This window comes from Rattus norvegicus, chromosome 3 (genome assembly GCF_021556685.1).
Source record: "Rattus norvegicus strain SHRSP/BbbUtx chromosome 3, alternate assembly SHRSP_T2T, whole genome shotgun sequence".
Taxonomy (NCBI): domain Eukaryota; kingdom Metazoa; phylum Chordata; class Mammalia; order Rodentia; family Muridae; genus Rattus; species Rattus norvegicus.
Genome location: NC_141536.1, coordinates 79,604,017 through 79,619,931, shown reverse-complemented (window position 1 = coordinate 79,619,931; position 15,915 = coordinate 79,604,017). Strand labels below are relative to the sequence as shown.

General features: G+C 45.2%; 1 protein-coding gene across 4 annotated transcripts in view; it reads left to right on the top strand.

Moving 5' to 3' along the window:
- The window catches only part of Ttc17 (tetratricopeptide repeat domain 17), a 110,151-nt gene that overhangs the window by 64,790 nt on the left and 29,446 nt on the right, over positions 1-15,915 (top strand). For 2 of the 4 annotated variants that reach the window (XM_087651917.1, NM_001107752.2), the window contains 5 exon segments: positions 3,183-3,442; positions 5,756-5,909; positions 9,653-9,773; positions 12,633-12,792; positions 14,115-14,198. In XM_087651917.1, the coding sequence (XP_087508043.1) occupies positions 3,183-3,442; positions 5,756-5,909; positions 9,653-9,773; positions 12,633-12,792; positions 14,115-14,198 (779 nt within the window). 4 annotated transcript variants of the gene reach the window in all.

Genomic DNA, 15,915 nt, shown 5'->3' with positions numbered 1-15,915 from the left:
CTCCGAATAGTACTTGCTGATTGCCTATCCGAGTGCTTTGTTCTAATTAAGTTGATTAGTCACACCGTAGCACATGTCTTCCTTGTTCCTACATACATCTCTACTTTGGTCACAAGTATCTGAGCACATGTGCTTTTTAGAAAGTTTCCCCAGGCTGCTTCTGTCTAAATCCTACTGCAGAACTCTACCTTTCTCTGGGAAGCATTGTGTGATTGCATTCAGATCATCTTTATTATAAATTTTTTTAATTGTCCCAAATGTATGTAGCTTTGTGGTTTCAAGTTTACTATTGATTGCTTATATTTAATTTGCCAGGATCAAAAGCATTCATGTGCTTTTTGCTCCCATCAAAATAGTTTATGGCATAAATACACATAAGAAAAGCTAAATAAATAAATACTGGCTTCCCTCAATCATAACACACAGCCCATTTGTGAACCCCTCATCTGAGGAGTAAATATAAAGTGTGTGTGTTTAGTGTTGTTTCCTAAGAACTCCTGTCACCATGGCTCAAACCCCTTTGGAATAGATCAGTGGAAGCTAGCAGCAGAAGCCTGAAGTAGTTCCATGGCCTTTCTTCACACGCATACCTACTTCTGGTATGAAACGCTCCTTCCCCAACCTCTCTCTCTCTCTCTCTCTCTCTCTCTCTCTCTCTCTCTCTCTCTCTCTCTCTTTCTATCTCTATCTCTATCTCTATCTCTCTGATAAGTTTAAGTTATGCACTTGTGTAATACTAAGTGTGTCCATATTCACATGACAGGAGTGGTACAAACCAATAGCCTTGAAAGCTGTATCCTTAGACATTCTGCAGGTAAACAGTGCAGATGCTCTAACATAATACCCAGTGCTGAGAGAAAGTAAGAGTTCTAAATACAGCCTGCATCCTGGTTGAGGCTCTTATAGCCTTCATAAGCACCATGACCAAAAGCAACTGAGAGAGAGAGGGCTCCTGTCACATTGCAGCTCAGAGTCCACCCTGCAGGGAGGTCAAGGCAGAAACCAGGAGATAGGAACTGAAGCAGAGGCCATGGGGAAGCTCTGCTTACTGTCTTGCTCTCCATGGCTTGCTCAGCCTGCCTTTTCAGGGCAGCAATAATCAAGAAAATACTCTACACACTGGCCTACAGTAGGCTAATCTGGTAGAGGCATTTTCTTAATCAAGATTCCCTCTTCCCAGATAACCCGAGCTTGTGACAAGTTTACAAAAAAAAAAAAAAGCAACAACAACAACAACCAGCCCTGCCTCCCATATGTAATCTGGAGAAATTGAAATATCTTGAGAAAGTACTCTGTGGTCTCCCTTTGGCCAAAAGCCACATTCTGTAAGCCCTGTGTTTTGCTGGATGAAACTTAGCAAAGACTCTTTCCTGTCTCAGACTGGGTAGGGAAATCCTTTGGGAGCCATAGAAAGAGAAAGAAAAAGAACTTGAAAATCAGATGCAGAGCAGTTAGAGCCAACTCTGACAGCTCAGTCAGATGCCAGACATCTCTCCCATTAACGCTTCTCTGGGAGTTCCCAGGGCCATCTCTCCAGCTGTTTTCCTGCCTGAAATGACGCCTAATCTTACATCCCTTGCCACTGAGCTGGGTGAGCTCCAGACTTTAGTTATGTGACCAACTCTAAACCATAGAGTTAAGACCTCAGTTGCCTGCAGGACAGGATAAGACAGATACAGCAGATCCTTGAGAACATCATCATTGTTCTACTCCACAGCTACTGGGGTCTGCTGTGTGCTGGGCCCAGTACTGGACATTAGGAATAGCATAGCAAGACATGCCTGTCTGCCTACGTGTAAATCACTGGCCACATGATCTAGGCAAAAGCCAACCATCTTTGTTTCAGGATCCTGATGCACAGACAGGCTTTGGCAAACCTAGATCCATTCCTCAGAGTGCTAACAGTGATCACAAGGAGCTGTAGAAAGCAGCGGATGGCTTAGGGAACCTAAGGTGAACTTACTTGTAGGGTTTGTAGTCGCGTGGTCGTAAATAGAGGAGTCACAGCTTGACCTCAGGCGCTCCCATGTTCCACAATAGAACTGCTGGGACAGAGGGCAGAAATGCCAGCAAAGCAAAGGTAATACCACTGACCGCCTACAGAGTTGTTTTCAGCTGTGGTCATCAGCCATGCTTCTCAGTCTAGCCATCCGCCCCCACACACCCAGAGAGTAGTAGCCTGCATTTCTGCGGCTAGAGGTCAGGGTGTCTGTATGTGAGATCCTGACACTGGCCTTGTTAGCATGGTTTAAGTGTCTGGACAACCTGCACTTGCACCTGAAGGAATATAGGACCGCCACAGGCAGCCAAGCCCATGCTCTCAGCTAACCAATAGGTGCGCACTACAAAAGGAAGGAAGCACTGTGCTCTCTGTTGTTGTGCCCCATCCATGAATGAAAGGGTTAAGACATTTGTAAAGCAAATGATGTAAAACAGTGATTAATTCATGTAAAGATTAAGTCAGACAATTTAGAAAAAGGAAAGCATTATGTTAAGAAACTTAAAATAATCATTCTGAGTCTCCTCACGGTCTAAGCATGGGGTAGAACTTGAAGGTTGTAAGCATCATGGAAAAATAAAACAAATATACCACGTTCTTGAGAGAAAAATTTTACTAGCATATTCCACTAAGACCCACAATACGCGATCTTAAATACTTAAGCAATACCGTCACACCCATTTTAAAGGAATTAAACTAGCATATGGCTAAACTAACCATCACTGGAAAGGAAAGCTTGCATTAGGTCGTTTTCTGCTAACCTTTGCTCAGCTCACACAGTTAAACAAGCTATATGGACTGGACACACAACTGTTTCATGGTGACTGAATGAAGCTTAAAGGACCTACACATGCAATAAATAGCAGACTGACATCGCCCTTGCCATCTATGGTGTGTATGTGGAGCGGGTGTATCTTTCAGATAATGTGCCACAGCTGTCCCCTCACTCACGACAGTACCCATGGCTGTCTGTCTCCTGCCATTGCTTTGTGGTAGGCTTTTGGCAAAGGCTAAATGGCAGAGATGGTGTTCTGTTTTGAGGTTTGAAGATGCTAAGTGGCATTCTTTGAAGGGAGCTCTATAGTCCTGCCTCAGAGCAAAAATATCCCTTAAACAAAGTTTAAATCAGTCTGTCCCTGAGTAAGCGCTACGAAACTGTTGACCATGACCACTTGCATTGCAGGCACAGTGGTTGAAGAGAGCAACGGTTCTGACGAGGTGGAGAAGTCAGAGGAAACAAAGATGTCAGAAGAGATACTGGCCTTGGTGGATGAGTTTCAGCAGGCCTGGCCTCTGGAAGGTTTGGGGGGAACATTAGAAATGAAGGGGCGGCGTCTGGACCTGCAGGGAATACGGGTCCTGAAGAAAGGGCCCCAGGATGGAGTAGCCAAGAGCTCTTGCTATGGAGACTGCAGAAGTGAAGATGATGAAGCAACAGAATGGGTAAGAATTTGCCAGCTCGGTGCTGAGGAGAAGGCCCAGGCGGGCACGCACCACCCCAAAGCCCACATTGTAAAGCCAGCATAGTGGCATGTGCTTGTAATGCCAGCACCGGGGAGGCAAATACAGAAGAATCCCTGTGGCCTGCTGGCCAGCCAGCCTAGTCTTGTCAGGACTCCAACCCAACGGGAAAAAAACCAGATGACAGCTCCTAAGGACTTATACTTGACGTTGTCCTCTGGCCTCCACACCCGTCAATACCAGTCTGCACATAAATACACTCGAATACAACATGCACACACATGCATCCACATGTACACAAACACTTACACAAAGAATTCACCAGCTCAATCCTCATGAAATTGTAGCCAGGTTTTGTACACTCACGTTGTCATTTTCTAGGATGTGTCGTATTCTATAAAGATTACCGACCCTTCTTGGAGGTGAGAGAAAACAGGGTGGTGTAAATCACTGTCCAAGCCACAGACTAGGGATGGATGACATACGTCTCCTTCCAGTGTCTTCTGGGTACTCGTAAAACTAGGTCACCTTCCTCATTTCAATACCAACTTTTCACTTAGAGCTTTAATAATTAAACTTAGCCAGATGCAGTATACACCTGTAGTCTCAGCACTCAGGAAGCTGAAGCAGGAGGATGACACATGAGCCCAAGAGTTCAGAACTAGCCTGGGCAACACAGCAAGATTGATCAATAATAATAACAATAATAATAATAACAATAATAATAATAATTTTAAGGGGAAAACTTGACTGGGTTTTGGAAGATATTTTTCCTTTTCAGACTATTTTTTTAATTGGAGACTAAGAGATTATCTCAGTGTAAAAGCACTCACTGTTCTAATGCACACTTGAGCCCTTACCCTCATCTCGCACAGTAACACCAGTGTCTAGTCCCAGCCTTCCCATGGAAAGAAGGCAGACACAGGAGCATCTCCGGCTAGCCTGGGTGACAACAGTGAAGACACCCTGTCTCAAACCAGGTGGCAAATCAGGTGCCAGAGCTGGAAGGTTTTCTGACCTATGTAAGCCGTGTCCTGCATGACCTGCACTACCTCCCCACACACAAACACATGAACACACACAGTATACTCACATCTCTCACACAGAGGTTTTTAATTGATCATCTGTATAGGTAAATATATATAAACATGTATTTATATCTCCAGTGGATGTTTCAGTGTGTATATACACAGTACAAATGTACAGTGACCATATCAGGGTATTAGTCTATCTATCAGGTTATTTTTAACATAGTATTCTTTGAGAATTTCATATGTGTACACAATATATTTCAATCATGTTTACACCCACTAACTCCTCTGGAACCCATCATTCTCACTCCCCACCTTATAACTCGCCCAATCTTGTGTGGTTGCATATACAGTAGTGAGTGTAGGACCATCCCCTGAGCATGTTCAAGCCGCCTGGTGCCTGACCCACATCAAACTGACTCTTCCGCCCCAGGGGTCATCCACTGTCAGCTCCTCAGCTAGGGGTGGGGCCTGGTGAGCCCTCCCTGCATGAAGGTAGCCACGGCTGCTTTGGGTTTCTGAGAACAGTAGGCCTGCCATGCCCAGAGGACAGTTTTACTCCAGCACGCCTGCCTCTGGCTCCTATATTCCTTCTGCCCTCTGTCTCCGTGTCCCTGGGCCTTTTGCGGAGAGGATAGAGTACAGATGTCCCATTAGTGGGTAAACACTCTGTATCTGGGCAAGTTCTGAGTTTCCGAGTTACCCACCATTCACTACACAAACTCCTCTGCTGGGGTCTGAGAACTGCACTGACCAGTGAGTACAGAGATACAGATTTCAAAGGCGTTTCAATACAGCGTTCACTTAGCAGAGTAATGGTAACATGGCTACCCCACCCAATCCCAGGAACCATGGATTCTTGGCTAGATTTCCAGTACCAGGCTTTCATTCCCTCCTGTGGAACAGACCTTAACAATTGCTAATCCCAATAATATCCATGCCAACACCGCACCCAGGAGCATATCTTGCCATGTGGATTGTTCTTATTAACAGCTAGATAAACTATCAATGACTTTTTTCCTGAAATAACCTGCATAGCACATTCTTGTGCTATCACAGATAGCCGGTAGGAAGGAAGCTTCCTGGTCAGTAGCAACTTGGTTTTTCCATATCCTCCGACCAAAGTTTGTACTGTCTTCAGAAACAGGCTCTTAGCATCAAGCTCTGATGGACTAGGTTATCCTTAAAAGCACTGACATCGGTAGTGAGTGACACATTGAGACTCATTGATCTCACTTGTTTCTAACATGTTTTTGATTCCCAGATCACATTCCAGGTCAAGCGTGTAAAGAAACCCAAAGGGGATCATAAAAAACCTCCTGGGAAAAAAGTAGAGGCAAGTCAAGCAGAAAATGGACAGCGTTACCAAGCAAACTTAGAGATCACAGGCCCAAAGGTGGCATCTCCTGGGCCCCAGGGTAAGAGAAAATGTCTCACATCTTCTTTCTTGCTCCAGTCTTGTTTCTTGCTTCACTGTCTCGTTTCTCATAAGAGATGTGTTTGTGACTTAGAGCAGTTCTGATGAGAAGCTGAGAGGTCCTCATCAGCACTAGTATAGGAAATTTCCGTTAACTATCCAGGTTGAAGGCCACCATTGTGCACCCGACCGAGTTTTCCCCCAGCAGTTGAAAGGTAGCCATAGAATTCCTTTGTAAAAAACATTATATCCCTTTTTAAAGTAATATTTTAATTTTTTAGACTAATAATGCAATTCATTAAAATCCGTCTTATTTAACTAAGTTAAATAAAAGTATTGACTAATACAGAGAGAGGGCAATGGTAGGAGATATGGAGTGGAATCACTTATCCAAACCCAGGACGCACCTTCATAAGTCCTCCATGTCCTAGGATGGTGTCTTGCTGTGACTGAGGTTAAGAACTGGGATTGGTTGTGCTGCTAAAGACTTGTAGAGTTACAGAAGGCAAACACCACCTTCTGCTAAGTCTGTTAGCAGCCAGATGTGAAGCATGGAAACGACCATTCCGAGGGGTTAAATATCACTGTGAGAAATTATCATGGAAGAAAGTCTCGTTAGTGTTCGTAGCATCTCACGTTAAGGACGTTGCAAGGTGGAGATAATTCCAACACTAGGGAGGCAAGCCTAAAGTCTAAACAATGTGATTTTCCAGGATACTTTTATATATTTGTATCATATATTTTCCATAGGAGGTATCGATGTCATTTAAAGACCATAAAAAATGCAGTGTTAAGATAAAATACGTGCAGCTCCTCTATCAGATAAACGCACAGCACTCCCAGTGTAACAGAACAGCCAGTCAGTAGCAGCCAGGAAGAGAGAACGTAAACATTTAAGGTTTTACTTACCAAATTGTCTACATGTGTAGTACACAGTGAAAATCAGCAAGCCTAAGGTTAGTGTGACAGATGGGTCAGAGGAATTTAGAACATAGCGATAATTCTCCTATTAATGCTCTGGAGGAAAGTTGCCTTGTATATACCAAAACTGTGTGCACAGATTCCTCGTTCTAGTCACAACTGATGGGCAACCCGCCACTGCACTTCCCTAATGAGCTGCGGCATGTCTGTGGCACATGCTGTGCAAGGACACAGATAGCACAGCAAGTCAGGAGAAACAGTTTATCAGTGGTAAGGACGGGCCCATCCTGACAGTGAACACGGTGTCCTATCAGCTGTACTTTTCTTACATTTCAGTATCTCTGATACATGAGATACATGTCACAGATGATGTATGCAATAGTTGGCAGAGTTTTTTCTGTCATCCATTGTCTGAAGTCATCTATCCTATGGAGTTGATAGCCTTTTGGGTCAGCTGCACTTGGCCTAGCAAGCACATGAGACCCGAGGAGAAGCAGGTCCCCACAGCAGTGCACATGCTCTATGGGTGCTAAGGCAGCTATAGATCATTGGTGTTTTCTTTGTAGCCTTTCCATTTTACAGATATTTCTAATGATCCTATAGTACTTTAAAGAAACCAAAAGCTTCTTACAAAGGGGTAACCAAAGCCTACATGGCTGAGATTATAAGAGAACATCTGAACAGGTGTGTGCTTGCTTGCTTGTTTGTGGCAAAGTGGGGGAGGGGGTTGAAGTGAGGGCCCTCCTCTCCCTCGGCAAGTCATCTTCTGAGCTACACCATGGCCCCCTTTAAGCAGTTCCAAGTGGTCTGAGCTTAGAAGGACCAAGTTGGGCACTGAAGATACTTACAGATGAGTTTAATGGAGCTGCTTGCTGTCCTTGAAGCAGAGTGCTCTATGTGTGGAGAAGGTGCGAAATACTACCAATGGTTAGTAGTCCTGTTTAAATAAGTATGAATTCTGACCACTGCCAGCTAATAAACTTCTGGTAAATTAGGTCCATGTTTTAAAGCAAATTATTGAGCAGATATTTGTCAGTCTATGGGGAGAAATGGAGATCTTTGAGAACCGTACTAGATATACTGAGTACTAATAATAGCATAATATAACAAGTGAACTAATTTCATTTCCTTTTTTGGCTAGGGCTTCTAGACTGGAAGACCAGGGAAGTGCCATAGACATAATATAACTGGACCTCAGCAAGGCATTTAACATCCTCTTATGATATCCTTGTGACCAAGATGGAGAGATGTGGGCTCGAAGTTTCCCACTGCCTACAGGATAAAGTGCAGACTTCCTAGTGTGGCATTCAAGACCCTTTATAAAGCAGCCTCTCTCCACCCTCCACCACCACCCAGGAAGCAGCCATGCTCTGATTTTACCCATGCCTTTGCATATGCTGTTCCTTCTGCCTGGGATGCCCTTATACCACTTCTGCGGTGCTAGTATCACTCACCCTTAAACTTGAAACTCAAGTGCCATTTCTCCCTTGCTGCCTTCAGACAGAAGTAGTTGCTCCTTCCTTTGTTCAACTCGTGGGCTCCTCCTTGAACACTATGTTGTGACAGTGTAACAGTTCCTTATGTCTGCCTTCCTCCCTAGCCTGTGAGCTGCAGAGCAGGCTGCCTCTTCCTGTGTGTACCCCAGTGTGTTACACAGTTCCCAGACCCTTATAATAGGTGCTCAATAAATATTTTTGATTGAATTTCTTAAATATAAAATGAAAGTGATCTTTATTGTTTAATGTACTCGTTATTCAAAGTTATTTTGAAATTCTTCCAAGCTGTTTTTTTTTTCTTTATTAAATCTGAATCTAAATCCCTGCCTGTCCCTCAAATGTTTTTCTATTACTGGAAAATTCCCACAGTGTAAAAAGTGATGCACAGAATTAAGGTTCTCCTTCCTCCTCATCCCCATCAGATAAGACTTCATTTTGCTCTTTCCTGGGGATTTGACCTGAAGTAAAGGATGCAGACTAAACAGGAAATGCCTTTGTCAGCACAGGAATTGGAAGCGTGTGTTAGAGTCACATAACCTTCGTCCAGTTCCGCCTCTGCCACCCCTCTAGCCAGAGAACTTTGGGGGGCCACTCCTCACCCGGCTTCCTCTGCTGAGCTGTGAGGACGAAAGCCTAGTGAGCTTGGGGATTGTGAGCGCTATAGCACAGCTTCCGAACACACAGCAAATGTTCTTACAAGAAATGGTGACCTTACAGTGCCATAGATCCCATCCTGACACTCTTTCTTTATAGCAGTGGCTGTCAGGGGCGGTTTTGCACCCATGGAATGTTTGGCAGTGTGTGCTGACATTTCTTGGGGAGACTGTGCTACTGAAATCTAATGGGTTGACACCCACATCCTGCTAAACTGTCCTTCAGTGCACTACAGTGTCCCTACAACAAAACATTATCCACCCCAAAATGTCACAGCGCCAGGCCCGGATGCCTGCTTTAGAGATATGTGTTCCCATTAAGTCAGACGTACCCTCATAAAGTCACACCCAGAAGAGTGAACACAGAACGTGGTAGGAATGTTAGTATCGAAGAGTGTCTTAATCCTTATTTCATGTTGACCAACTTCAAATACAACAAAGCATGATTTTTACTTCATCTTTGAGAATAAGGCCTTATTTCAGAGAGGATTTTGGTTCCCACTGCCACAGGTGATAAGACTTTAATTAGATCTGCTTTCCTATGGTGCACATTCGAAAGACAAGAAGAAAGCGAGCACCGCCAGCCATGCTGGTTTGTGTGATGTCACCTGGGGACAGCTGCTCAGCTTCCGTTCCTCTGTACCGTATCCATTCACGACATACTTTCCTTCCAGAAAAAAAGCGTGACTACCAGAGTATGGGGTGGCCCAGTCCAGATGAGTGCCTCAAGCTCCGCTGGGTAGAGCTAACTGCCATTGTGAGCACCTGGCTAGCAGTGTCTTCAAAAAACATTGAGTGAGTACCTTTGACATGACCTTCCTCGTGGAATTTCCTTACCAGTGAGCCGCCGTGGCCTCAGCTGACTCCAGCGACATCTTCTGTGTCATCGGTAGTCAGAAGAGTTGTCTTTCTGGCACTGTGAACAGCCAAGCTTGGCCATTGCTACCCATGGCCTAGATGGGCTCGTTCTGTGCAGAGAGTGGTAAATAAACCCCCGTTCTAGGTGCCTTTGTCAATTGCTTTGCCTGTTAGAAGTTAGATGTAGCATATAGTTCATGTTGAAGACCAGATCCTTGTCTTTAGAAATGCAGAGGCATTGCGACCCCATAGGAAGATCAACACTATCAACTAAGCAGACCCCCAGAGCTCCCAGGGACTAAACCACCAACCAAAGAGCACACATGGGGAACCCATGGCTCCAGCCGGATGTGTAGCAGAGGATAGCCTTACTGGGCACCACTGGGAGGAGAGCGCATTGGTCCTGTGGTGGCTCGATGACCCAGGGTTGGAGAATGCTAGGCTGCTGAGGCAGGAGTGGGTGGGCAGGTTGGGGAGCACCCTCACAAAGGCAGGGGGGGGGAAGGGATAGGGGATTTTTGGAGGGGAAACTGGGAAGGGGGATAACATTTGAAATGTAATTAAATAAAACAACCAATAAAAAAAAAATACAGTGACCATTACATAGACATTGTGCACTTTTAGGAGAGGTAGGGCAGATCTAGACGTACCAGCACCTCTGAAGAGAGAGCGAGCAAAGGGACGTTTGCTGACTTTCTGCTCTGGAAGCATTGCTGTTTCCCAGATCTGCCAGCCGTTTTGTTTCATAATCAAGTCTAGTCTGAGTGACTGCTCCTAAAATTTCCTTTATCACAGATACAGTGACCCCTCCCAAATTTCTATCCTCAGACCAGACTCCTCGTCAAAGCACCAGACTCATTTATACCCACAAACTCAAGAAAACATGTCATTTTCTTGCCCTAGTATCCAACATTTAAAAAGAAAATAAAACGTTGATTTTGTTTCTCCATTTCACATTCTTTAAAGATTCATTTTTACTTTTTAATGATGTGTATATGTACGGGTATGTGCACGTATGAACATAGGTACTCATGGAGTCCAGACAAGGACATAGAGTCCCTTGGAGCTACAGTGGCAGGAGGTTGTGATCCACTTGATGTGAGCGCTGGGAGCTAAAGCTGGGTCCTCTGAAAGAGCAGTGTGTGTTCCTAACCACTGAGCCATCTCTCCAGCTCCTCCATTTCACATTCTCAGGAAATATGTTCAGCTGTATTCAGGCCAGAAACCCAGATATCATGCTGAATCTGTTATCAGTTCTTACTACTTCTCTGCCCTGAGACCTTTCCAAGCTGTCTGCTCTCCGTCCACACTGCTGCTCCAGCATGTCGTACTGCCACACAGGTGAATGCGAGCCTCCTGCCCTGCTCATTCTTGCCTCTGCTTTTTCAGTTTGCTTCCTACTACGAGAGTTCTTCAGATGTAAGTCAGGTCTTCTCCCTCTGACCCTGCCCAGCTCAGCCACAGCCTTCATGCCGAGGTCTTTGCACTCTGCTACTTCAGGAGAGCTGTCATAGCCACCTCGTGGTATGGAGGAGATGTTTCCTCATGAGCACACGTTCAGTATTTTGTGTTTTCTAACTTAGCACATCTGTAATCCTACACCTTCCAAGACATTAGCAACATAGAACATCGGACCTCATATGTTTGTTCGATTATTATAGGCTTGGTATCTGATGTGCAGTAGGTTTGAATAAATAACAATGGATCAATAAGTGTCTTCCAAATACAAGTTAGAAATTTTAAAGTAAAATTTGGTAGTGCCAAATTATATGGTCCATGTAATGGTTAGCCTGTGAGAAGTGACCTCTTGGACTGAAGAGAGGGCTAAGCAAGGTAAGAACGTGCACTTCTTTTCCAGAAGATCAGAGTTCAGTTTCCAGCAACTGTATAGATGGCTCACAACCACCTGTAACCCCAGCACCAGGGATCTCCGTGGCCTCTGGTTATCTGCACTTACCAGCACAGAGATACACATATATACATAATTTACATTTTTCAAAATAATTTTTCTCCATCTTTATTAAATTGGGTATTTCTTATTTACATTTCAATTGTTATTACCTTTTCCGGTTTCCAGGCCAACATCCCTCTAACCCCTCTCCCTCCCCTCCTGTATGGGTGTTCCCCTCCATCCTCCCCCATTATCGCCCTCCCCCCAACAATCACGTTCACTGGGGGTTCAGTCTTGGCAGGACCAAGGGCTTCCCCTTCCACTGGTGCTCTCACTAGGCTATTTATTGCTACCTATGAGGTCAGAGTCCAGGGTCAGTCCATGTATAGTCTTTGGGTAGTGGCTTAGTCCCTGGAAGCTCTGGTTGGTTGGCATTGTTGTTCATATGGGGTCTCGAGCCCCTTCAAGCTCTTTCAGTCCTTTCTCTGATTCCTTCAATGGGGGTCCCGAATAATTTTTTTTAAAATTGACTTCTTGAGGTCATGAAGTTAAGTACTTAGATTTGACGCCAATACAATGAATGGCCAGTCGGTCTGCTTTTACTGCCTAGCTTCTAGATGACTTTCTCTTTGAGCAACAAGTATGTTTGTAAGCAGGCTCGGGAGAGAAACATTCGGGGCAGTAATTTCCTGTTGACATTCTTAGGAAAGATCAGGAGAAGCAGACTGTAGAAACCAGTTGTGTGTCTTATTGCTATCTGTTCCCTAAAAGAAGAAAACCTGGAAGAAACCCACTCATTTCAAACCCTCTCTGGTGAGGGAGTCCCATGGAAGTTAGAGGTGCTGATTGTTCGACTCTGCCTGCTTGGATTTTCCATGGTTCATGTGGTCATCTCCATTTTCCAGCATCACAGAACACATAGACTTTGCCACACCCATACAACAGCCAGCAATGGAACCTCTGTGCAATGGCAATCTCCCCACAAGCATGCATACCCTGGACCACTTACATGGAGTGTCCAACAGAGCCAGCCTGCACTACACCGGTGAGAGCCAGCTAACAGAGGTGAGTACTCAGGCTTGTTGGGATTGTTGTGGTATTAGCTTCACAGCTACAGTGTAACTGGCAGCAGAAATCAAGAGGGAGCATCCAGGGCTCTCCTCGCTTTTTTAATTTTTTTAGTTGGCCCTGACTTAGGTAGCTTTCAGCCAAGCCTGATTCAGTTCAGGCCCTAGGACAGAGCTTATAATTCTTATGACTGTAACCAGCATACCTATCAGGGTGGGCTGGCTTCTGCCTCCCACAGAGAGGCTCAGGAGAGAAACATTTGGGGCGGTAATTTTCCTGTTGACATTCTTAAGAAAGGCAGGAGGACCAACCCAGCATATTCCTAGCAAAGACTGTCCCTGAGTGGAGATTTGGAAAACATGTCACAGATGCCCATGTTAAAGGAGAAGTCAGATAAGATAGCAGGTGATATACAATGGCGTGATCTGGCTAAATGTGGGAGAAGATCATGCTGGTTAGTTTTTTTTTTGTTTTGTTTTGTTTTGTTTGGTTTGGTTTGGGTTTTTTTTTTTTTTTTTTTGAGCTTGGCAAGCGCTCTACCACTGAGCTAAATCCCCAACCCCCATGCTGGTTAGTTTTATGTCAACTTGCTAGAGTTGCTTTAGAAGAGGAATTCGGTTGAGAAATGCCTCCACTAGACTGGCCTGTGGTATATTTTCTTGTTTGATATGGGAGTGACCAGCCCTGGTGGTCCTGGGTGCTGTAAGAAAGCAGGCTGAGCAAGCCATGAGGAGCAAGCCAGCAAGCAGCACCCCTCTGTAGCTTGTACATCAGTGACGGCCTCCAGGTTCCTGCCCCACTTGAGTTTCTGCCCTGACTGCCTGTCATGATGGAGTATGTCCTGAGAGTTGTAAGCTGAAATATACCCTTTGTTCTACAAGTTACTTTGGTCATGGTATTTTATCACAGCAATAGAAACCATGACTAAGACCAGGTTGTTTGTTGGCATGAAGAAAAGCTAAGAGTATATTATATGAAGAGGTAGATGACAGTTGACACACATAGCAAATGTCTGGGAATACACATACGGGCATTAACAGCACCCATGCCGGTGGCAGAACTACGAGTGGATTTGTTGCCTTACCTTCTAGTGTTACCATGATGACTGTGTTTCCTACATCTGTAGGTTTTCCTAAGTGGGAGAGGACCGTGAACCGTCGCCTTAAGTGTACCTTCCACAGACTGGCCCCCCGCAGACGCACAGCAGTGTCCCAGAAAAGCGTTTTGCTGTGGTGCTCCACCCCGGCTGAGCAGCAATGGCACCATCCAAATCCAGTCTCTTTTTCAGCTCTCTCACCAGCCTTCTCCTTCTGTTCCAGGTACTGCAGAATCTTGGCAAGGACCAGTACCCTCAGCAGTCGCTTGAACAAATCGGCACCCGAATTGCCAAGGTTTTGGAAAAAGTAAGTCCCCCAGGGTAGCTAGAAATTGTTGCTCACTCACTGACTTCTTTCTGGATTCCCACATGGCTCTCACCCTTCTGCCTGTGGCTAAGGTGAACAGAGCCCCAGGGTGACGTGAGCCCCTCAAGGCACCTCGGCACCCTCGTAGCTCCTCAGAAACCACGGTCACTCTTCCCACCGCTTCTTTGCGTTCTGGGACTAGGCGTGCCCAGTCAGTGGTGCCTCCTCACTTCTCCTTGTGTATTAACAGGCAGTGATGCTGGGAATTATAGAACCCAGGTATAGGAAGTGATGCGGTGTGTGTCAGGGAAGAATGTGGTAGACAGGAAATATCTTGTGACGTAGGTAGCTTTTCTACTCTAGTCCTGAAGCACATTTAACACTACATTTTCAACAGCTCAGAGAATGTACCTGAAATGTCTAAGATAACTTTTCTGCCTATGTGTTATGCTCCATAAAGGAGAGGAGTTACATTTTTAGCCTGATTACTCTGTAGCTAAGAATCAATCTAGTACTATCTGATATTGAAGAGGTTATTCATAACGGCGATTAAGAAAAGCAACTCAGTTCAATGTGAGTGTGACCGGACTTGATAACAGTTGACTTCCTGTGGGTATTGCACGTGGGAATTGCCCATTTGTAATGAAAGTAGGGCCCAGATGTGATCTACAAACCCAAATAAATAAATAAATAGTAAAACATAAGGATTGCCGAGAGTGCCTGAGACAGACAGAAAGGCATATGGGAAGTGGAGCAGAAGATAGGCTGGGATGGCAATCTGAATATGGCCACAGAAGTCCACTCCCTGAAAGGAAGATCCCGAGGAGTACAAAGAGCTGGTATAGTGGTGATACAGACTCGGGACCAGCACACACCAGCAAGACCATCGGAGAGCATGCAGCAGGAGAGGCTGTGGGGGCCAAAAGCACAACTTAGTCTAGACTTCTTGCCATGAATTTTAAAAATAACATGAAACAACTTATGAATCAAGATCGCAGAGCAAAACTAAAAACGCAAGGAGGGGCTAGCAAAGGGTGTGAAACCAGGATTCTCACCCTGAATGCTAGCAAACAGGAGAGGGAGTCACAGGCAGGCTGGCAGGTTGGAAGTGGCAGCAGGGAGAATACAGATGAACACAGGAGGGAGGCACAGGATAGGAAGGAGAAGGCGGAAAGCATAACAGAAGAATGGAAGAAAATATGATAGGAGACAATGCAGTTGGAGCTAGAATTAAATAAGACTTGGCAAGTTCTTTTATTTCTGTCTGGTTAAAAGGGCATCTTCCAAAAGAGTTAGCAACGATGCTTATCCAAGCACATTATTCCACTTTAATAAAGCAAGAGACAGTCCTTGACGCTTCCTTCCTGACACAACAGTTCAGGCTCCGAGAGAGAGCACCCCACTCCAGAGCAACTGCATCCAGCACAGGACAGAGTGCCTCTGAGTTACTGTGGGGCTTACATAAAGCAGGTGTCCACAGACCTTTATACTCATTGAAAACCACAAACAGACCACAAGCGTGAGCGTGAGCTCACTGAGAGCAGGCAGGGGAGCAAGCTTAGAGGCTGCTTGGGGATGGAGAACAATGAGGAGCCGAGACCTGCGCTGGGCTGCAGAAGGGTGAGGAGCCCAGGGTTAAAGGACCCGAGCCTCTGCCTCCTACTCTGAACCAACAAGTCACAAGAACAACTCAGCTCTGCTTGGAGAACTGGAGAGT